The sequence below is a fragment of the Nomascus leucogenys genome, chromosome 5 (genome assembly GCF_006542625.1).
Source record: "Nomascus leucogenys isolate Asia chromosome 5, Asia_NLE_v1, whole genome shotgun sequence".
Taxonomy (NCBI): domain Eukaryota; kingdom Metazoa; phylum Chordata; class Mammalia; order Primates; family Hylobatidae; genus Nomascus; species Nomascus leucogenys.
Window position 1 is genome coordinate 53,286,165 of NC_044385.1, and position 23,916 is coordinate 53,310,080.

Consider the following 23,916-nt stretch of genomic DNA (forward strand, 5'->3'; position numbering starts at 1 on the left):
TCAAATGTCTACGAGAGCTAGAAAGTGAAGCCACCAGATACGACAAGTCAGAGAGCCCCTGTCCTTCTAAAAGTGGCAGCCACTGCTCAGCTCAAGTTACTGGTGCCTTGCTGGGAAGCAAAGGGGGCTCTCGTGGCTCACCAGCTCACTATTTATCTTAAACTGAAGATGGGTTTCACCTAAGATTACTGTGCTGGCCAAAGACAACCATTCTGTGGAGCTGAATTCCAGTTCTCGGGTTGCCAATCAGCAGCCTCTGCTGTAGATAGGAAGGAGACACGGACAGGAATAAGGCTGCCAAATGATAACTACAATTACAAGAAAGACAACTCAATGGGTTGGAGGGCCAATTAATTCTCCAGAACACCCAAAGTTCTCTTTCTGGCTGGCAACATAGCCTTAAATATCAAATTATTAGCAATATTACTGCCAAACATTTGCCAAAAATGTATGTGCATTTTTCTTATATTAAAGTCATAACAATAACAATTTTGGAGACGCTATCAATTTGGAAGTTAGCCATTATCCTTTCATGTACTATTTATTGCTCAATACACTGAGAAAGGAAAGAGAAAACAAACAATCAAGTGAGAAGATAGGAAAAGGCAGATATCTTGTAAAACAATATAACTGCCTTAGCTCTTAGATGCCTTTCTTTAGGCAGAATGTCAAGTGCAGATTCAAAACCTTTTTTCTTTATTCTGTACAACATCCCATAATTTATCCCTTCCAAGTATCTTACCTTTTTTGATACAAGTTGGCACACCTGGCACCCATGTGTTATCAGTATGACACCTAATCACGCGACTACCGTTCATGATGAAGCCGGGATTGCAGTCAACATACACTATGTCATTGTGGGAATATGCAGAATGCGTTTTATTGAGCTTGTACCCATGTTTGACTTCTGGGTTAGGGCAGCGAGTCACAGGAGGAGATCGTAAGCACTGTGGGGAAGGCCCGCTCCAAGATCCATGTCCTTTAGAATCACTTCTGCACTGCAATTTTTTCTCTCCCAGGAGATAGAATCCTTGGTCACATTCATAAGAGACTTCATTTCCATATAGAAAGTTTTCTGCCATCATGCCTGTGTGCTTCCCATTGGCAATCACTGGTGGAGGGTGACAGCGAATAACTGCAGAAGAGATTTAGGGAGTTCTACTTCAGCTAGTACCTCAAGGTGAGCGGTCTTCATTCAGATACAAATGACAATACACAACTGCATATATTTCACATAACTAGAAAATAACTTAAATTTTGGAATATGGATTATGCTTTTTTAAAAAACAGCTTTATTAAATGTGATTATATGAGTACTATATACTCCATAAAAATTCAGAAAATAAAGTGTGAAGGAAGAAAGAAATACAGCTATGTTCCCATGACCTAGGAATATGGGCTATATATTTTGTTATTGTTAGCAAAATTAGCAGATGCATGGAAAATAGCTCCTACTTGACAATGTTGTTTCTCAGTGTCAACGCTGACCAACACCATAAGATTTTTCTTATCTGACCTCCAATGAGGGAGACGCCTAAGACTGCTGAAGCAGCAGTAAACAAATTCTTCAGTGGCCTGCCCTCTCTAATCCTCCATTACTATGGTCAGGCTTTTATTTTTTCTAACTTGCCTTTACAAAGTGGAATCTTTTTGAACCAAATTCCATTTTCAGCATCTTGACACGTCTGATAAGCATGTCCAGTCAACTGGTACCTACAGAGAGACAGATTATAATGCATTTCCTGTTCCCAATGTCATATCTCTTTAAACCACATGCAAAAAGGGACTTCTAAATAAGAACTTTGGCAGAGAGGAGTTGAAATTCTAGGTTCTCCAAGTAAAAAAACTACTTTTGAGTTAAGCAAGCCCTTTCCATGTCAAGAAAGGACTGAAGAGTCAGAGTTGCTAGTTAGGCCATTGGAACCTCATATTCTCCATGCATGTGACAATGAGGAGCCTCTAAAGGATGCCACCAAGACAAGTTGAAGGTCGAGTTAATCCACAAAACAAGGTTGAGACCTTTTCTCAGAATAGACCACTTCATACTCACCCATCTTGGCAGGACGTATTAACTAGCTCCACACGTGAACCAACTGGAAGTTCTTGAAGATCCTCTCTCACAGGCTGGCATGTTTCTGGAGAAGCAAGGATGGAATTACAGTATTGATAGATGTCTCATATCAAAAAGAAGGACAACTCTGGAACTGAAAGTACCTTCACACCGTGGGGCAGAAGGACTCCAATTTCCTGAGGGCATACAGTGAATGGATTTGTTTCCCACAAGCAAGTAGCCAGGGTCACAAGTGTAGTCTACAGTCATCCCAGAGACAAAGAAGACCGTATTTCCACCTGTATGATGACCATGGTGGAGCCCAGGAGGTGGCTGGCAGCCTGAAGAGAAAAACTCCCTACATAAATACCAACACAGAGGAATTTCTACTCAAGAACACTAAGTGCACAACATTGGACAGACGGTCTGAAACTCTGATGCCAAAGATCATGAAGCCCAAATTCACTACTGAATGCTGTTTGCTCTTTAAAAAGGCTCTCTCATTATCCACCCTGAATAGATCCCAGATCCAAGAGGGTATTTGCATGCACACACACAGAGAACATCTATTATAGGATGGAAGAAATGGAAAGTAATCTGTGCCCCTCTTGCCTCTTTCCATGAGGCAGTTTTGGGTGGGAGATAATAAACAAGAATAATTAAGTAAATCTCTCCTTTTTCCCCCCTTATTGGGTTTTTACCTTTTTCACAAACTGGTATTTCAGGATCCCAGGTGTTATCAGCTTTGCAACGAATCTGACTACTGCCCTTCAAAGTAAATCCATCATAACACTCGAATGTCACAGTGTCATTGTAGAAATATGGGCCTTCCTTGCCAGATATCTTGCGTCCATTTGCAATATGGACATGTGAGCACTGGACAGGAAGGAGGGAAAGTTTACATAGGGGAGCAAGGCCACTCCATGTGCCTCTTTCTTGATCATTGCTTGTACAACGGATGGTGCTCTCTCCAATGAGGCTGAATTCCACTCCTCTTTCTGGCCCGGGGTTACATGTGTAAGTGACCGTGGTTCCATATGGAAAATCTTCTAAGGAACTCCCGGTGTGTGTCCCATTGTAGATAACAGGGGGTGGTGGGCAGGTGATTTCTAGGGAGATGAAAAGATACTGTAGAATGGAGTTCCTGTATTAGATGCCAAAGAACAAAGAACTACCAAATGAAGCTCGTTATGGATCTGTTGTTTCCTGGATGGTATGGGTACATTTTCATGATGTGAGTTGTGTGAAAGCTCATTAAGTATGTAAAATTCAATTTAAACACATTTCATAGGAAAGAAAATCTTTATTAAAAGTGAATGTGGTTGATCAATATCACATTATGAGTTAGTTAGGCCCAGTAGTAAATTGCTAATTAAAAGAAGGATTCTTTTTAACTAGGCAATAGGAGAATAAAAGACACAGGGTAATAGAATTATGCTTTCTTTGTTATTCTGTGCTGAGGTGATATGATGGTTTATGTGGTTAGCTGAGAAAACTTATTGCTGAATGAGTGCCTACTTTGTGATGGGCAGTTTCCTCATCCACAAAGTAGCAATAGTACAATTTAATTGGAATAATTTGAAGTCTGTAGGGTTTTTTAAATTTTTTAAATTTCTGTTTACTTTTTTTTCGAGACGGAGTCTCACTCTGTTGCCTAGGCTGGAGTGCAATGGTGCGATCTCAGCTCACTGCAATCTCCACCTCCCGGGTTCAATCGATTCTCCTGCCTCAGTCTCCCAAGTAGCTGGGACCACAGGTGCATGCCACAACACCCAGCTAATTTTTTGTATTTTTAGTAGAGACGGGGTTTTGCCATGTTGACCAGGATGGTCTCGATCTCCTGACCTTGTGATCTGCCCCCCTCAGCCTCTCAAAGTGCTGGGATTACAGGCGTGGGCCACTGCGCCCAGTCATTTTTACTTTTTATTTACACTCTCTGGACTTCCTAGTCTGTAGTCTTATGCAAACTTTACAGAAGAGAGGCTAGGGTTTCAGAGGAGTTGTACAAGTGGTCCAAGGTCTCACACTAGTAAGCAGTAGAGACAGAATGTGAATTCAGATCTGACACCTATCCCTTACTCTCTCCACTAAACTGTGGTATACCCAAAATTAAGATGGTGGCTCATATACTCACTGCTGTCATTATTCCCATAATCATAAACCACAAAATAGAATCAGTAACCAAGTACATTTAAGTTATTGATGAAGAAAAAGGTAGCAAAAGAAAGACATGGCAAAATTGTGCAACCATAACTATTGGCAAAATTAAGAGAACAGAATCTAATACTCTAATTCCCATAACATGTCCCAAAACAAAAATCTCCCAGGAAATGTATAGATCTCACATTATTTCAGCTCCTATATCATTTTTGCTACTCACCTTTACAAAGACGAATCTCCATAAACCAAGGAATTGTGCCTTGACACTCCTGATAAACACTCCCACTTAACTTGTACCTAGAGACAGAGTCATGTATGTCATTTTGCCATCAGGTGACCACTAAGTTAGGCAAGAGCCATGGGCTCCCAAGCAGACTCACTACTTTCAGGCCAAGAAGCAATAGCAACAAAAATGTAGCCAACATCAGCACCAACCTCTCATTGCACAGGCATAATTTCCACGCATGGAAAAATAGTATGATAGACACTTCCATGACCATGTGACAGGCAAGCACCTATGAGACAAACTCTTACATAGAGCTTGCAGGGTGTAATGATACAAACTCTTACATAGAGCCTGCAGTGTGTGCTGATACACCAGACTTGGGTCAGGCTGAGTCAGCCTTCACTCACCCTTCACCACAAGAAGAGTTAACATCTGGTCTAACAAATTGGTGCTGGGGTTTTGTCAAGAGTTGCTTTTCTGTAGTTTCACACTCTGCCACTAAGAAAAGAGACTAGGATGAGAATTTAATTCAAGGCAATCTTAAAGTTAACAAAACGTCTACATTTGAGGCCTGGCACCTTTGCATCGGGGTACAGGGGTTGTCCACACTCCCTCAGAGGTGCACTGTATGGATTCTTCTCCGACCAGCACATAGCCAGGGTTACAGCTATATTTTATAGATGTTCCAGGGTCAAAGCGGACCATGTGTCTATCTTCCTTTTGCCCATTGAGGATGTTAGGAGGGGCCTGGCATTCTAAATGAAAGGACAAAAACAAAACATAACATAACTGCTTAAGTAAACAACCACAGAAAGAAACTGAGCCAAAGAAATTGATATTGATGCTTTAATTCCACTCTGGTGTCAGCTGTATGATACAGAACATATGTTGCAGACCGGCTTTGCTTAATTTTAGATCACCGTTTCCCAATTTTTTTTGTTGTTGTTATTGTTTTCTGCACTTAGGCTGCTGCAGATGTTGTTCAGTTTCCACTGGGTGCTGCACCTCCTCTCCTGTCTCTTCCCTTCATAAGGAATCATCTTGTATGTTTTTTATGGGAGATTCTGATATATCCCTAGGAATGAGGGTCTGAATGACTTCTCTTTTAAGAAGTCACTATTAAGACAAACCAGCATTTTTCTCCTCATTTTTTTCCCCTATAGAAATGGGAAACTTAGTGATTCCTAACATTTATTTTCCCAAGCATATTCCCACAAAATAAAACAATGGTGGGGGGCTAGTGATAAGAATGCCCTCTACAAAATTTATATTGATTAGATTTAGTAGATTTGAGGGGAGTATAAACCGGACAAGGCCCTACTTAAAGCCCACAACCCCTTCTTCTAATTTTTCAGAAAACGAATCAGAAGCACCTTTTCTGAGTACCGGAACACTCACCCTTTTCACAGACTGGTGCAGATGGCGCCCATGTGCCTTGGGCATTACAACGGATTTGCTTGCTGCCCTTCATGGTGAAGCCAAACATGCAAGCAAATATCACAGTGTTGTTATAGGTGTATCGATCTTTCTGCCCAGATACCATTCGGCCTCTTAGGATATGGGGATGTGGACACTGAACCGCAGGAGTAGAAAGTTCACAGCGTGGGGCAGGGCCACTCCAGGTCCCAGTCTTCTGACTATCAACTGTACAACGGAGAGTGCTCTCTCCAATAAGGATGAAGTTCACTCCTTCCTCTGGGTCCGGGTCACAGGTGTAAGTGACTATGTTTCCATATGAGACATTTGCTAGTGAGTTGCCTGTATGTCTTCCATTGAGAATAGGGGGAGGTGATGGGCAAAAAATTTCTAGGGAAATTGTAGAAAGAAATGACAAAATCATAGGTGTACTGAAAACAAAGAATGCCCCAGATGCTGCTTGATACCACTATCCTAGGACAGTGATATCTGAATCTATAATGAATCAATCAAGGCAGCTAAAGCAACATAATTTAGAAGTATGATTCTCAAGCTTCATTCCTGAGTATATGTACTCTGCTGATCCTTTGATTTCTTTTACCAAATACACAATTTTCTTTACAGACGTGGTCTGGCTACCTACTTAGAAGGTCTACATAGCTTTCAGAGGAGGGAAAGCCTAGGAACCCCATTTTACTTGAGGAAACAAAAAATAAGGATGCTTTGGTGACGACCATATCCTTAAAGATCTCTAGGAGTTCTGTGTTCTGTAAGAGTCTGTAAGGTAATGACTGAACCAAAAGCTTTTAGTTAAGCTGAGAATGCAGTGCTGTCAGACCATAGTTGCCTAGCCTACCTTCACATACTGGCATTTTGGTCCAAGCAACTCCCTGTCCAGCAATTACACACCGACTAGAAGATGGGCCTTGCAGTCGATACCTGGAGACAGAAGGTTGTCATTCAGAACTATTAGGCAGTTTGTGCTGAAGAACAGCAGCCTCTACTTACAATTCAAGACAAGTTCATTCAATCAGTGTGCACCTGTTCCTTTTATCAGCATTACTTCTCATAACCCTACCTCAGGCTGCCCAGAGATCCTCACAGAGGAGCCCTCTGCAGGTTTCACAGTCCATACCATGCACACACAAGCCAAATGAATTAAATCTCATAAATAATCCTGACACTTACCCTTCATCACAGAAAAAGTTTGCAGTTACACCAACCCGGAGAATTGGAGGCTCCTTTACCTTCCCATTGGGAAATCGTCCTAGAGGTTTACAGCGTGCCTCTGCAAAACAAATCAAAGATGAGAAATGCATGGCAAATAACAGAACAGCCCAGGTTCTTAAAATAGATAGTAAATTTAGGGTACCTTCACATGTGGGGGGGACAGCACTCCATATTCCCGAAGACAAACAGTTAATGATCTTTTCTCCAACAAGCAAGTAACCAGATTCACAGCTGTAAGTCACAGACAATCCCGGAGCAATGGAGCTGACATTCTCACTTGTGTGATGTCCATTGTGGATCATAGGAAGTGCTGGACACTTGAGAGGGAAAACTTTACACACACACACCAGGAAAAAAAGCCGTCAGATGATGCATCCTTCACAATCTATAATCAAGGGGGTCCAATCTTTTGGCTTCCCTGGGCCACATTGGAAGAAGAAACATTGTCTTGGGCCACACATAATATACACTAACACTAATGATAGCTGATGAGCTAAAAAAAATTGCAAAAAAGATCTCATAATGGTTTAAGAAAGTTTATGAATTTCTGTTGGGCCACATTCAAAGCCATCCTGGGCCACATGCTGTCCACAGGTAGCGAGTTGGACAAGCTTGATCTAGATGCTGACTTAGGATATAGATCTAAATAAATGACACACGATCTATGGTAGCCAGTTGGTATTAACTTTCAACCTAGTCTTTTAAAGATCAAACAGGTGTGGTTTAAGTGTATCAATTTTATGCCACAAATAGCCATAAATAGTACATTATTTTTCATTTTTAGTTACATTATATGAATTACATTTGCCTTGTGAAGAACTTCAATTACCAAAAACAGTCAATTTTCACCTATATTCTCACCCTATCCTTAAGCTTATTCTCTGTTCCAAAAGTAGCATGCTATCATTTTCAAGGGATATCCTGGTAGATATTGGTAATATAGTTTATTGGGATCCTATGCATGATACATATATACACCTATATTATGTTTGTGTGTATAATACATATTCTATACCTTACTTCCTCTACTTAGCAACATGTATATGATATCCTTCCATGTCCATACATATACGTCTGTCTAAATCATTACAAAGGCTTAATTGTTTTTAGCAGCCATTACGCTTTGTAACTATCATAAGATCTCCTTCCTCCAAGGCTATTTATCAATCAATCGATCAATAAATAGAATCCCATTTTATACTAATTTAACAGTTTTGTCAGCTCTTTAATCTGCTTAAAATTTGCCAACATTGTTCTTTATTAAGAAAATAAACACCTAATTTGATAGTATAATTTTTGTCAAATATTGCCAATTCTTGTAATTGTGATTTATATTTCAGCAGCAACATAAACCAAACCAAAAGAGAAGGAATGAAGAATTTATAGTAGGTCCCTATTTTCAAAGGCATTTATTTGAAATGTGATGGCTCAGAAGATGACTTGGGGAAATAGTGGATAACTTCAAAACGTGTTTACAGAGACCACAGAGAGCAGGATATCACCTGTGCCAGACTGTATTAGCAGCTACTTATCCATTAATTTCAAACCCATTGGGTGTATTTTTGCTATAAGATCCCACCTTTCTTCTCATTTTAACAGTAACACAGATACACAGTTGAAAACCACCCCATTCCCACATCCCCAGCAAACTCTGGCCTCATCCTTGCAAAACTTACCCTACTCAATTATTAGGTATGTTTAATTACATTTTTCCATTGTACTTTAAACTCCTTTGCTCAATTGATGTTTTTTGAACGAGCAGGTATATTCCTCCATGAAGAAAAATGAAGAAGACATAACTTTCACCTTTTCCCTTGTTTCCTTCTTCCACCCCCATCATTACATGTTCACACTGTTTGTCCTTCAGGAGGGTACAAAACATGGTCTGCACAGAAAGGCAAGACCCCAACCTCCCAACCCAGCTTTCTTTTCATACTCACCACTTTCACAGGTTGGTAGTCGTGTCGGCCCCCACATATTATTTGCTTGACACCAAACAGACTTGTTTCCGTTCATGGAGAAGTTGGTTTTACAGGCGAATGTCACAGAATCACCATGTCTGTAGGGTGTAGAGCCTCTAATTTTGTATCCTCCTGGTACTATGGGCTCAGGGCAAGAAGAATATTTGTTGAAATATTCACATTTAGGAGCAGGTTTATCCCAGGTTCCATCCACTTTGTCTTTACTTATGCATAATACACTTTTTTCTCCAATGAGGCGGAAGCCAGCTGAACAAATGTACCTTATCACAGTTCCAACAGCAATGGGGGTCGAATAATGACTAATCCGGCCATTTAGGATAGGAGGAGGAGAGCCACAAGAAATCCCTGAAAAGTAGAAAACGAACTTGGTAGGCGTACTGATCATGGTGATAAAATATTCAAATGTAGGTAAAATATCCAAATATAGATCACATAACTTTTTCAGAAACAGACTTAGAAATATGTATAGTTTAATTCTTCCCTGCTTACTCCCAAACTCCTAAATTCTTACCTTTTTCTTGATCCTCAGCAAACAGATCAACATAAATCATCTTGACCAAACAATAATAATGAAAAGAATGTATCCAAAAGTTCTGAGTCTAATCAATTTTAACAATGAAACAAAAGGCAAATTTAGCACATGAAAATAACATATTAGTGGCATGATAGTTACATGTGGGGAGGTACCATAGATTAGGGGAATTTGAGCTCAGCAGACCTAGTTTCAACTCCCCACGGTCGTTCAATAGCTGTGTGACCTCAGGCAAGTCTTACTCTCTTTAAGCTTCAGTTTCTTAGTCTATAGTATAATGCAAACTACTTCATAAGGTGTAGTGAGAATCCAGTGCTAAAAGTACATGAACAGAGAAAGTACAATACCTGGAACATACTAATTATTCAATGGCTGCTTCAAACACACAACTGGGGGGGTACAGGCTGAGATGACCACATTTCGTCCTGCTGCTGAAGATACTAGAGCCTCAGTACAGGTGATTTGTCATGACTTGAGGCTGGAACATTTTGAAAAAGCCACAGGAAGTGAACAGAGGTTTTGAATAATGGCCTCATATCTTCATTTAGTTGTCCTAATAACCATGAAGGATATTGTTTACATTTACTTTGTTATGCACACCTTTTCTGAGGGAGTCTCAGAATACAGGGAAAATTGCCAACCTCTAGAACTCTCAGTTAACTTCCCTTTGGCTCCAGGAGGAGGTCTTCAGTGAGAACTGACATAAGAAGATATAGCCAAACTGTTTCATCACATCAGTGCTATACTTGGTTTCAGTAAGGGTAACTTTCAAGAACTGTTGTCTTTATACATATAGAATCTGCAACATAATATATACTCAACTGAATAAATTTAACATCTTTGGTCTGCATTCCAGAAGACAGAGAAGAGTGGCATATATATGTTCAAAGCACACCTATGGACAAGATGTGATAATTATATATATATGTATGAAAAAATCTCTAATCATTGAGTTTGATGCTATCTGCTGCTTTACAAAAGCATCTTTTAATTTCTCCTACAATAACACAGATCTAGCACTGCCCCAAAATACAAAAGAAAAAAAGTCCTACATCTGCAACATTTAGATATTACTTTCAAAGTTTACTTTTAAACTCTTTAACTAGGCTGGGTGTGGTGGTTCACATCTGTAATCCCAGCACTTTGGGAGGCTGAGGCAGGCAGATCACCTGAGGTAAAGAGTTCAAGACCAGCCTGGTCAACATGGTGAAACCCCATCTCTACAAAAATACAAAAATTAGCCAAGCGTGATGTTGGATGCCTGTAACCCCAGCTACTCAGGAGGCTGAGACAGGAGAATCACTTGAATCCGGGAGGTGGAGGTTGCAGTGAGCCAAGATCACGCCATTGCACTCCAGCCTGGGCGACTGAGCGAGACTCCATCTCAAAAAAAAAAAACAAAAACAGAAACAAAAAACAAACAACAACAATAAAAACCTCTTTAACTAGAAAACTCAACCATATATATTATCTTCTTTCTGCTCTTTCCATAGGTACCATATATCTGTTTCCCAAAAAAACCTTGTTTTATTTCTAGATCCTGAAGTTTCAGCCCAACTCACCCCTGAAGCACTTTGGCAGTAGATGATTCTGTTTGCTGTTTAGTTGACACCATATTACATTGCTGCCTTTCATGGTAAAAGCAAGCTTACACTTAAATATCACTGTATCATTTTTAAAAAATGAACATAATCCAGATTCCACAACTCCATTTTCAACTTCTATAATTGAGCATTCAAGTAAGAGTAATACACTGAAGAAGAGGGTTGCTCCAGAGCTCCAGACATCAACTTGATTATCTTTGCTGGTGCAATGCATTGACTTCTCGCCCAAGAGGTCAAACAGCTTTTCCCTATTATATCCGATTTGGCACTGATGATTTCATAGCAAACCCCTCTCCCTGCTGCTGCTGTCAAAGTCCCTTTGGGGATGGCTGGGAGTGACTTACAAAGAATACCTTTTTAAGGAGTAGGTGGGGAAAGAGAGAATATTATACTTTCTGAGAATTTTCTCTTCATTCTTGCAATCCAAACTGCAACTCAGCCTACAATTTACCCATTTTGTTGAAATTCTGTATCCTGATCTCAAAGATGATTCTAAATAGGAAGTAGCAAGGTCAAAAGGTATATGGAACTGGCTGATAAAAACCAAAAAGCTATGAGATGGTCACCAGTCCCCGCCCCAGACCACAGATAAATTGTTATAGAAGGGACCTAGGGTGGCTTACTTTTTGCATGGAATAAAGTTGGCAGTGTGTAATCTCCTGGAATGTTTTAGATGTAAGCATTTACTCACTATGAAATAACTTATAATCAAAGGACAGTAAACGAAGGAAAGTGTGGTAGGATTGGGGGCCATGAGGAAGATGGGTAAGTCATAGCTGTGTGCCTAGAGCTACTCAAACCAAGTGTAAACCCTCCTGGCTACTCACTTTGGTGTGCAGATGCCCAATTTCCCTCTGGAAGGGGACAAGAGGAATTAAATAGGGTGCAATAAAGAGATTGTTGAACTTACATTCATTAAAAGGCATGTCATTATCCCAGGTTACAATATTGTCTGAGATAATACATGTAGCAGATGAGTCACCAAAGAGTAGATATCTAAAGACAAAGAGATGAGAAATCGCACAGCACACGTTCACCTTGTAACAAAACTGCACATCCTGCACATGTACCCCAGAACTTAAAATAAAAATAAAAATAAAAAAGAGATGAGTGATCATCTCCCCGCTAGACTTACATTTTAGAAAAGCTTAGTTCTTTCTCTACTGAAAGAATAGCAAAGAGAATAGAATATCATTTATGACAAGCAGGGGTGACAGATTAAGGACTCATACAATTTAAAGCCAAATGAAATTCAAGCTCCTGGTCAGTAGCACTGGAGTCTTAAAATTGGAAGAGAGCAGCCAAAACTTCCTTCTCTTCTAGGGATCGTCTCTAGCTGGTAATCTTGAAGCAGTGTCTCTGGAGTGGATCAGGGAGGTGATTCCTTTTTGCTTATTTATTTTAAAAAGTATGTGGCAATCACTCAGATCTCTTTTGGAAGAGTGATGGTTTCTGGTTAGAACTGCTGTTCTGGTATCCATGTACCCCGGAGCTGTCTCCTGCCAACTCACCCTTTATTACAAGAATATGTCATTGTCGACCCAAATGCAATACCCATGTGTGTAATCACAGAGTCCTAAAGGAGTTCTCTATGACTCATACATGATTTATCTACAAAAGAAAACCAAATCAACCCAAACAGAATTTGGGGCTGGGATTCAGGAGACTTTTTGGAGACTTTTTGTGTTTTATATTAAATCTCAACTTGACTGGACTTGCTGACAGGCCTGCTTATGTTTACTCACAGAAATTCTTACATTTACAAAACTTTCCAAAGGATCAGTCAACTCCAGAACACTACTTGTTTAATGCACACAGTCTGCATTTCTGTGCATGGATGCCAACTTTATTTGTGGTCAATTATAACTTATAGTCTTCATTTTCCATTTTTATACATATTCTGTTAATCTATGATATCATCTACCAAGTCTTCTGCCTTAAAAAACTCACAGTTATCATTTCCTTTTTGTAACTCATCCTCTACTCTCTTCTCTTCATTCAATTACTTACCAAAGTTTAGTGACTGGACTCCAGAAATCTCTCTCCAAACCAACTATTTTGTCATTGCAGTAGTCTCTCATTGGATCATTGAATGACATAATTTACTTTTCTAATTGTTCTCCCTTGGGCTGGTACATCTTCTATACTACTGCACATATTATCTTTCTAAAACACAAATGTGGTCATGCCACTCTGCACATTTAAAAACTTACTATGACTTACCATTGTTTATAGGGAAAAAATGCATAGATTTTTTATAAGTAAGCTCCAATCCATTTAATCAACTACCATTCCTCACTATGTAGCCTGTACTCCAACAACACTGATTTTTTCCAAAGACATCATGTTCTTGCACACTTATGCTTTTGCAAATGCCGTTTCCTCTGCCCAGAGGGCCTATATTTCTCTAATTCTTCTAGGTAGCATTTATGAGTTATTTTTCTATGACCTCATAGCACTTCATAAATAAGAGAACTACCTCATAGTACAATATATATTTAAGAGTCAGCCTTTACAACTAGTGTAGGAGTTTCTCAAAGGCAAAGACTATCAGATTCATTTTTATGTCACTCCCAGGCCCCACTCTCTGGTCTAGAGCTTAATATCTAGTAGTTACTTAAAAGTGTTTTTTGAATTGAATGGGATGAGGATGAGGTAATATTAACATCCCTTGTACTCTAACTTCTAACCTCATCCTAACACAGTATGGAGACCATAGATCAAAGTCATAAAGATCACAGGATGAATAGGTTTGGCCAGCTATCATGACTTAACCCTCATACCCAGTGCCCCTAGAAGTAAAAGGAAGCATGGAGCACCTAGGAGCCCTCTTCACTTGAGATGACATGTGAATTTACTGGTCTTTTATCTTCAACATAACACGTTATCTCATCCAGATACAGTGACAGACCCAAATATGCCTCTATTACAGGATTACTCAAGTTTATAGAACTGCTGAGCATCTGACCACTTGAAGATCTCTAGGGAGGTGATAAAGAATGCCTCTTGATATACCCAAGAAAGCATTTGTATTTGCAAGATACCTCAACAGCAAACTTAAGACTGGTTACTCTGAATTTTAGACTTAGCAAAAGGAAACCTTGGCAGAAACTTACCCTGACCTAGAGACAAAGGCTACAGAAACATAAAAACCAAGAGTGGCTAAAACCTCTTCTCTGCTTCTGCCTTGTTATCAATTATCCTGAAAACTTTGATCTTTAGAATGTAAGCCTAAAATAGGGCAATATTTTATGGAATGAAGAACGCATATCATTGCAGTATGGGTGAATATACACAGAAATAAGCTCAGAGGTTCAGAGAATTTTTAGGGTAGACTTCAGAGATGGAGAAAGTAATTTTTCATAAAATTTCAGAAAATCCTCAGAATTGTTCCCTCTTGGTTTTAGTTTGTTTGCTTGTTTTTTCACAGTGAGGTCAGAGTCTGGGGAAAACAGGAAAGGCATGTGGCAGGGGCCTTGAAGGATGAGTACATATGTTTTGATTTTTTTTATAAGGGTGGTAGGGGGAGTGGATATTATTTTTCCCAGCTTCATTGAGGTATTATTTATACACAAAAAAAACCCGCACATAACTAATGTACGCTATTTGTGAACTTGTGGGACAAAAAAGTAAAAATCTTTAAATACAAACTTTTCCAGGATAGCATAAGCAACTGAAGTGTATAAGAGATCTTGTAAAAGCTCAGTACACATATGATCCTGAAAATTAATGAATTTACATAACTATCTTAGCTATTAAACCTTTAATGCCTAGAGAGGAGAAAACATGTTTATTATTCTTCATTATTTTATTCTGTTAATCTAGTAGAGTAATATGCCCCCAAAGAGAACTCAGTAAATCCTTTCTGATGGGGACTAGATAAAGGGACAGTCATTTCAAGACAGATTCTTGTGACTTAAAATAACAATATTATTATTAATAATGGAACAGAAGTTATTCTAGGAGGTAGGTAAGAAACTATAGCAATGATACACTTAGGGATATACCTGGAAAAGTCATTTTTCTATGTATGAGAACGAGCTCAAGTTTCAACGCCCTAAACTGACAAGCAGAAAACAAGAAGTTAACTCTTCTTCCAGATCAGATGGTAGTCCAGGCAAAAAAAAAGTACCCAGTTGTAAAGCCCTCCTAGAATAGCAGTGTATTTAAATATCAAATTTATAATCTCCTTTTTCAAACAGGTCTGAGACAGGTATGGGTGAAAGTCAAAGTATAAACATGGAGGAACTGACACAAGTTCACACACAAAGCTCCCAAAACACAGCCAGACCTTAGCTGCGACCCCAAACTACTACTGGAGAAGTCACAAAGACTGGTTCTAAGAATAGGCATCATTATTGGGAGCCAGCTATCACTATAGGTCCCCTTGGATTTATTTCCTCAGTTTCTTTAGTTTTCTCCATTAACAACTACAAAAGTCTCTAAGTGCTTACTCTGTGCAAAATAGCAAGATTCTATAAGGAATATCAGGGTTTGACCTCAATGAAGACAAACTTCATGATCCTGATACTACTTGTACTAGCGACTCTAGTCAAGTGACTTAATCTGTAATTATCAAATGTAAATAAGGACAATATCAAATTATCCTCCACAAGCTGGACAACCAATTTAAATTTACAAGATTTAATCAGTGGCAACGACATGGATGAAGATGGAATGAAGATCTAGAAACAGCAAAAGCAGAAGGGTGCTTCACAGCATAACTTTCCATGATGAAAGGAGATACAGATCACACTTTCTGGATGATAAAAAATGGGAGGGTCTCATTTCCAATAAGGAGACTTAAGGGCTATCTTCCTTTGGGAACATCAATCTTCATTAGTAACGAAAGCCAGAATCCCAGGTCACAAGGCAGATCATATCAGAAAAGGGAAGGTTAAGCCATGGGCCATCAAATAATACAAATTTTCTTGAGGGTCACTGGACCCTCTTCACATCTTTCTGTAGCCAGGAGTAAAACTCAGAGGAGATCATGACTGGATCGAAGATCAAAGATGGTGACTTGACATTCAGACACATATCCTTCCAACCATGTTTAAAACTACCAGGTGAAGCAGTTTCTGAGTTAAATGAACAGGGATATATTTAATTACTTGGACCCAGGGACTTTACCTGGAATGGCTTGGAAATCCATTTGAAATGGATGAAAAACAAACATATAGGATAATAAAAACTGAAATTTTAGTCAGAAAGCAGGTAGGAGGGAAAATAATTATTGGGACTGATAATTCATATAATCAAATACCTTAATACTGGGTTTCCTGCCTATTTGATAAGCAAGTTTTGAATGATGATGTGAAAGTTGTCAGAATCAAAATAGAGTCACTAATGTAAAAAAAAAAACAAAAACAAAAAACACCTTGATAAAGCCAGGGAAGGCCATGAAAACAGGGTTCTCATGCTTGTATATCTGTTAACCCAAACTATCATAAAAGACTGAAAAACCACAACCGTGCACAAAAGCCACTGCAACCCTACAAGAACATCCTTCCTGCATCTGCTTGTATAACCTCAAACTGGCATCACCCTTGTTATTGGTCTTCATAGCCAAGGATAATTATTCTAAAACAATTATGCAATCCTCATATTTTTCCTTTAAAAACCTTTGTCTTCTTTTACTTCCTTAAATATACACACAATTCACAATCACACACATATTCCCATTGCAATGTTCTATTCCCAAACAAATATCTTTTTTCTTTTAGAGAGTCTTTCTCTGTTTGTTATTTAGTTTAACAACAGTTATTCATATTAACCAAAGTTCAATCCTAAGCACAGGAGATGTATCTGTGAACATCAGAGACAGGGTTCCCACCCTCACAGAATTTATAATCCATCAGAAAGAGACAGACTGTAAATAGATAACAGGAAATAAATAAGAAGGTGCCGAACATGAAATATGAAATAGAGTGATATGTCACAATGTAATGCACTGGAAGGAGAAGGGACAGGGTGGCATGCAACTTCAGTTATGATAGTTAAGGAAGGCCTGTGAAAAGGCAACATTTAAGTTGTGACTGAAGGACAAGAAGGAAGAAGGAAGCAGCCAGGCAAATTGCTGGGTACAAGCATTTTAGGCAGAGGCCTAACAGGAGGAATGGATTTGGTATGCTCCAGGGACAGACAGAAGGCAAGTGTGGCTGGGATGCAATGAGCAAAGCAGAATGGTCCACGATCAAGTCAGAAAACTCAGCAGGAGGGATCGTGAAGGGCTTCTTAGACCACACATATGTGAATGTTATCCTGAGTAGAAGTCATTGGAGAGTTCAAGCAGGAGAATCACAGGGCCTGACTTACATTTTTAAAGGAATATTCCGGCAATTGGGTAGAGAGTGGATTGAACTGCTACTTTTAGAAGCAAAGAGTACCATTTAGGGCCCCCCCCCAAAAAAAAAAAAATGAAGCTTGGACCAAAGGATTGAGCAGTGGATATATTTTAGAAATAGAATTGGCAAGACTTTTTGTTGTTTTACATGTGGGGCTGAGGAAACGGGAGGATTCCTGACTTCTAGACTTCTGACTTGGGCTACACAATTGATAGAATTACCTTGTTCTGAGGATGGAAAGCCTGGAAAAGGAGTGTGTGTGTGCGCGTGTGTGTGTGTGTGTGTGTGTGTTGTGGCCTTGGGGTAGGGAATTGTGTCCAGAATCATTTCCATTCAGACTTGGTATATCTAACACACTAGACATCCACATCAAGATGCCAAGTAGGAAGATGGATGTACAAGTTTGCAGCTCAGGAGAGAGGACAGAAGTATAGATAATAAATATGAGTCATCAACATATAAATAGTATTCAAAGCCATGAGACAAGATGAGTTGAGGTTTTTTAGGAAGAAGAAATGAAGAAAGACAGAAGAGGCTCAGGGCTGAGCCCCAAGACCCTCTAATATTTAGAGATAAAACAAAAAAGACTAAGAGTCAACAGAGAAGTATGGAAAAAACAGGTAAGAGTGTCTTGGTTTGGAAGATGAGAATAACAGTTTCAAAGGAAAGGTAGTCATCAGCTTTTGCTGAAAGACTGAGAAACATTAACATAGAAAAATGACCATTGGATTTATCAGCATAAGCGTCAGTAGCGACATTGCAAGAAACAACTTCAGGAGACTGTGGGGAAGAAGCCTGTCTGAAGTGGAGAAGGAGATAACGAAATTTGAGTAAATAGTCAATGAAAAGTTTTGCTGAGAAGAACAAGAAGAGGGACAGGAAAACGGAGTTCCAGTGGGTCATGAGAAGGTCCATAAAGGATTTCCTGGGGTATACTTAAATGCTGGTGGGGATGATCATACACAAAGAGGTACATTGATTATGCAAGGTAGGAGATATCTGCAGAAGTAAAGTCCTTGCAAAGGCAAGAAGGTATGGAACATGATCATGAATACAGGAAAAGGAGCTGAATTTGTCAGCAGAAAGGATACTTCTTTCATTGTTGTAGGAGGAAACATACCAAGATTTCAATTCATATTTATTGAATTCAAGTTACAGGCTATTGACAGGAACTCAAATCAGGAAATAAGGCAGATTAAGGTCTTGCACTCATGGAACTTGTATTCCAGTGAGGGAACAAACAACAAACAGGTAAATAAATAAGCAAGAAGGTTTTAGATGGTGATAGGTGGTCTGTAGAAAATAGAATACAGTTTTGTATTGGAGAGTACCCTGGAATATGGATACTTCAGACAAGAGTCAGAGAAGCACAACAGAGGGCTGAGCCTTGAATGTCAAGAAGGAGACAGGCAAAGAATAATTTGTAGGAAGAGCATTTCAAAAGAGAGAATACCTAGCGCAATTGTGCTCAAAGAATAAAGAGAAGCCCAGTGTGGCTGGGGCAGAGAGAGTGAGTGGGGTATAGAGAATCTCAGGGAGAGGCAGAAGGCCTCAGATTGGAGAATAAGGGGCATGGGTTTTATTCTAATATGACGGGAAGGCCTCAGCAGGTTTTCTGCAGTGGAGAACAAAATCTGATTCCAGATGGAGGTAAGTTTGTAAGTTGGTAGGTTTGTAGCTGATTAGAAAATGGGAGCATTCTTGTTTCATGGTTTTGTTTTCTCAGCATAGGATAAAGTTAGGTGGCCACTGAAGGCTTGAGTAAAATCTAGAAGTGTAGGAAATTTGAATCTGTTTATGCAAATAGACAAAAGGAAAAATAGGAAAACACTAAAAAGGAAATTTGCTCCCATTGACTTTGCTTATAGCAGTGTGCCCTATAGATACTTGCTGCAGAATCTTCTAGAGTGATTGTTAAACCTCAGCTTTCCTGTGCTAACTCCAAACCTATGAACCTCTGGAGGGGGAGGTGGAACCAGGAACCTACATTTTATAAAGGTACTTTAGTAGTTTCTTAAGCACACTCAAGTGCAGGAACTGGCCAAGAGCCAAGAGATGATCTGTGGAGAGCACACAGTAGCAGTAAAAGTCAGCAGTGGAGAGTGGGCAAAGCATGAGCCATGGGAGACAGGTGGGGAAGACCATGAGCAGCGCATACAAGACAGGCAGCTGGAGAAATCAGGGGGTGTGAGCTTCGGTGAGATCCCATTCCAAAGGGCTAGAAAGGCTGAAGACACTAGATTTTGTTCCACCAGAGGCCTTTTAGATTTTTGAACAATGGAGTGAAATAATGAAAATATATATATTTCTTAATTTTTTGTTTTCATAATTGGAAAGTGACCTATAGGTCACTCTTTAACATTTCCAATCATGAGAACCAAAATCTCTTAAAAGAGATGAGGTTGTTACACAGGTAACTATAATGCTTAGGATGGGAATACTGGTACAAAAATGAGAAATGTACAAACAACAGAAGCACAGTAGCTTGAATGGCTGACAGATAGGTAGACCTGGTATTTCATGGGTCTCCAGTTAAGTGACCTACATGATGCTGCTGCTGTGGCCCTGAATTGGCAGGACTGGTGAAGAATTTGATTTTCAGTTAATAATATCCTCTCTAAAATTTAGAAATAGGTGAGAAGTCAGGGACGTACTCTGCTTAGAAAAAGTTGTCAATGTACATTTGTTCAAAGGGAGTTAATATGCAGAAAAAGAAAAGAGAGATGAAGATAATGGTCTGGAGAAAGGTTTAAGGGTCAGGAGACAGTAAAATGTCAGGAAAGCAAAAAGTTGTAATAAACCAATATGTGCAGTATTCCAGATATCTTAACAAGCTGGATGTCCATAGAAACAACTGGACACCCAGCTTGTTGGCTTAAATGCTGGCTCCATAAAAACAAGTCTGTATAGGAGGCTTATTACTGATATTTAGTAGTGACAACTAACATCCAACTTTCTTTGCTTAGTTTCATCTGTGCTCAGGGCAGCTTAGTGAGGTGGAAGGCCAGTTAATCACTAGTTTCACTTTACAGATGAAGAAACTGAAGATCAGGGAGCTAAATGACTTGCCAAAAGTCACCCAGTTATTGAGGTCTGCATACAGTTAAACGTCTTATAAACTAGGGATGCACAGTACCCTGGAGATAATTAGAAACTTAGACCCATCCTGTAGCCAACAGATGCTAATCTTAAGTATAATCTTTCTTTAAAATCAAGCCAATCTGGAGGAAAAAAAGATAGAATAAACGGTGAATGAGACCTTTGCGGACGTCCACACCATTACAGAAGGTTAATAACAAGAAGAAAACAATAGTTTTAATCCATGTCTCAAAAATAACTACGGATGGTTAATGTTTAGGATCTCTTTACCAATATCAGAGTAGAGTTCAGAAAATCTGAGACCCATGCTTGGGAACCAGGTCTTACTCTTATTTAGGGAAGGGAGCCGAGGCTCTGCCGCTTTTGCTGGGCAGGAGCGCGGTTCGGAGTGTAGAGAAACAGCCTCACGTGGCTAGCTGGTGCCTCATGCAGTGGGTAGGTTTCCTGCTGCGAGCGGTAGCGCTGACCGCCGGCCAGAGAGCGATGAGCACCTTCAGAATCCCGGGGGCGGGGAGACCGCGAGCACCCGCACGCCGCCAGCCACACCGGGCCGACCAGACAGCGCCCCTCTGTGGCGCAGCCTCCAATTCTGGTGGTCCCAGCTCGCGGAGGAGCCAGTGGGGACAATCAGGACCAGGTGGTTTATTGCAGTGGTCCCTCAAAGCTAGCGGGAGGCGGACACGCGTCGAGCACTGTCCCCACCGTCTCGCTTTTGGCCCCCTGCTTTGCATCGCGGCACAGAAGATTTCCCTGCCCGGGACGCGTCCCCACCGCCGTGCTCCCCCTCCCAGCTCACCGAGGACCCCCGGTGCGACGAGAGCCAAGAAAACCCCGAGCAGGCCCGCGGCGCCCATGCCACGGCCGAAGCCCCCGCGGCGGGATGCGTTCCGAGACCCGCGAGCGTCCGGCAGCTCCGGGAGGGCAGGGCTGGAGCAGCAGACAGCTGTGAGCCAGGAGAGGCGGGCCCTTAAATAGTGTCCGGCGCACGTGCTAGTTCTGAGCGCACACCTGCAGGCGGCCTGGGGGCTGACGCGGCGCCGGTGAGGGTGGGACAAGCAGGAGGGATGGCCCGGCACGAGGTGGGCGGGGAGCTCTGAGCCACTCTTTGGCTCAGACTCGCCCCTCGTTGCGGTGGCTTCCCCACTTTTTTGACCACGCAACCCACTACACTCACTTGTTTCTCTTTCTAGAACTTAAAACTTTCACAAGTTAGTACTCACCCTTAGTAATCTACAATGTTCGTCCTCTGTGCCATGCTGTGTTATGCTAGACTAGGCTAGGCTATCCTATTCTTATTAGAAATCCACCAAACTCATTACAAAACCTGTTAGTGGATTCATCTCCCAGTTTGAAAAAACAGTGTAAGTTTACTTAAGGAATTTAGGAACAGCAGCCACTTCTGCTCTTCTTTTTATTTTGAAGTAATCTCTACAGAAAAGTTTCAAGAGTACTGCAGAGAATTCCCATATACTTGGCATGTTAACATTTTACTATATATTGTTTACCATTCTCTATTCTTTATAGACATATATGTACATATATGTGATTATATAATTATAATTATATAATTATTACTTTGGAACCATCTAGCATTTATTCCTACTCTAAATGGTTCACTAAGGATTTTCTGTTCCATAACTAGAGTGCAATGATCAAAAATAAGAATTTAACACTGAAACAATGCTATTTTATAAGCTACCATCTGTATTTAAATTTTGACAGTCATCTCAATAACTTGTGTTATGGTAAAGACAATAACAACAGTAGAAACCAACCTTTGTTTTTCCTGGTCCAGAATCATTTCAATATCACGTATTGTGTTTGATCATTATGCCTCTCCCTCCCAACTTCTTTAATCTGGAAAAATGTCCTCAGCCTTTTTGGTATTGCATGACCTTTACGTTTTTGACGAATACACTGCAATTATTTTTGGAGAATGACTTTTAAGTCCGTTATCTATTATAATAACAAATTACCCTGAAGTTAGTGGCGTAAAGCAAGAATAAACATTTATGATCTCACAGTTTCTGTGGGTCGGTCAGGTGGTTCTGGCTTGGGATCTCTCAGGAGATTGCAGTTAAGACATCAGCTGGAACTGCAGTCATCTGAAGGGTTAACTGGGACGGGCGAATCCACATCTAAGATGGCTCACTTATCAGCCCTTGGCTGGAAGCTTCATTCTTCACCACGTGGATTTTGCCATAGGGCTCGCTGCTTGTGTGTTGAGTGTCCTCGTGACATGGCAGCTAGCTTCTCTGAGAACAAGAAAGAAGAAGCCACAATGTCTTTTGTGACCTGTCCTCAGAAACCACAATATATTATCTCCAGAATATCCTATTGATTATACAGATCAGCCCTTTTCAGTGTAGGAGGGCATTATAAGTGGACGGTGATGTCAGGAGACAGGATCACACCCCACAATTTGGGCTTGTAATACCAGAAAGGATGTCGTATCCTTATGGGGAGGCATATATTGTCTGTTTGTCCTATTACTGGTGGTGGTAACTTTGATCACTTAGTTAAGATGGTGCCTGCCATGTTTCTTAGTGTAGACTCAGTATTTTTACCTTTGTAATTAATAAGTATTTTATAGGGAGATACTTTAAAACTATATAAATTCCTCATTTTTTCATCAAATTTTTACCCACAAATTTTAGCATCTATTGATGATCCTTTCTGGAATCAATTTTTACTATGATGGTTGTCAAAAGGTGTTTTTTTCTAATTTAATAATTACTTCTATATTCATCTGTTGGCATTTTAGTGTAAATAAATGTTTTCCCTTCTCTATTTATTTATTTGTTTATCTATATCAGCATAAACTATATCAATATGAATTTATTTACTCGATGGGTCATAATTCATGGCTACTATTATTTATTTTGATGCTTAAATTCTCCCTGATTGGGCTAATGGGAGCCCTCAAAATAGTTCCTCTGTCATTTTGACTTGTTCTTATTGTTATTTGAGCACTTCTTACTTTCTGGCACACACACACACACACACACACACGATGCTCCAGACTCACCTATAGACCTGACACTGGAATTTGCTGTTTCTTCAAGGAATGCTGGTTCTTTCTGGCAGAGAATGGCATTTAGATGCCAGGATTGGATGCTAAGTGTGTTCATTTTTATTGGAGTATCATTGCTTCTGCACCCTCTCAGCAGACAGAGCAAGGATATGTATTATATATATATGTATATCCATTCCCATATCTATATTTATATATGTCGTGAATTCACAGCGATTCTTCCAATTTCAGTCCGT

At 40.0% G+C, this 23,916-nt stretch overlaps 1 protein-coding gene across 3 annotated transcripts in view; it reads right to left on the reverse strand.

The window, feature by feature from the left end:
- CR2 (complement C3d receptor 2) overlaps positions 1-21,613 on the reverse strand; it is a 35,640-nt gene extending 14,027 nt beyond the window's left edge. Inside the window, exons 1-14 of one of the 3 annotated variants that reach the window (XM_003272989.3) lie at positions 21,443-21,613; positions 9,023-9,409; positions 7,225-7,413; positions 7,041-7,140; positions 6,709-6,791; positions 5,835-6,242; positions 5,015-5,191; positions 4,844-4,934; positions 4,431-4,507; positions 2,752-3,159; positions 2,215-2,391; positions 2,051-2,135; positions 1,631-1,713; positions 743-1,135 (exon numbers count right to left, since the gene is read on the reverse strand). In XM_003272989.3, the coding sequence (XP_003273037.2) occupies positions 743-1,135; positions 1,631-1,713; positions 2,051-2,135; positions 2,215-2,391; positions 2,752-3,159; positions 4,431-4,507; positions 4,844-4,934; positions 5,015-5,191; positions 5,835-6,242; positions 6,709-6,791; positions 7,041-7,140; positions 7,225-7,413; positions 9,023-9,409; positions 21,443-21,500 (2,716 nt within the window). In that variant the 5' untranslated portion in view covers positions 21,501-21,613. The remainder of the gene's footprint in view (positions 1-742; positions 1,136-1,630; positions 1,714-2,050; positions 2,136-2,214; positions 2,392-2,751; positions 3,160-4,430; positions 4,508-4,843; positions 4,935-5,014; positions 5,192-5,834; positions 6,243-6,708; positions 6,792-7,040; positions 7,141-7,224; positions 7,414-9,022; positions 9,410-21,442) is intronic. The other 2 variants (XM_003272988.2, XM_012506813.2) reach the window with 2 other exon arrangements.
- Positions 21,614-23,916: the final 2,303 nt, after the last annotated feature.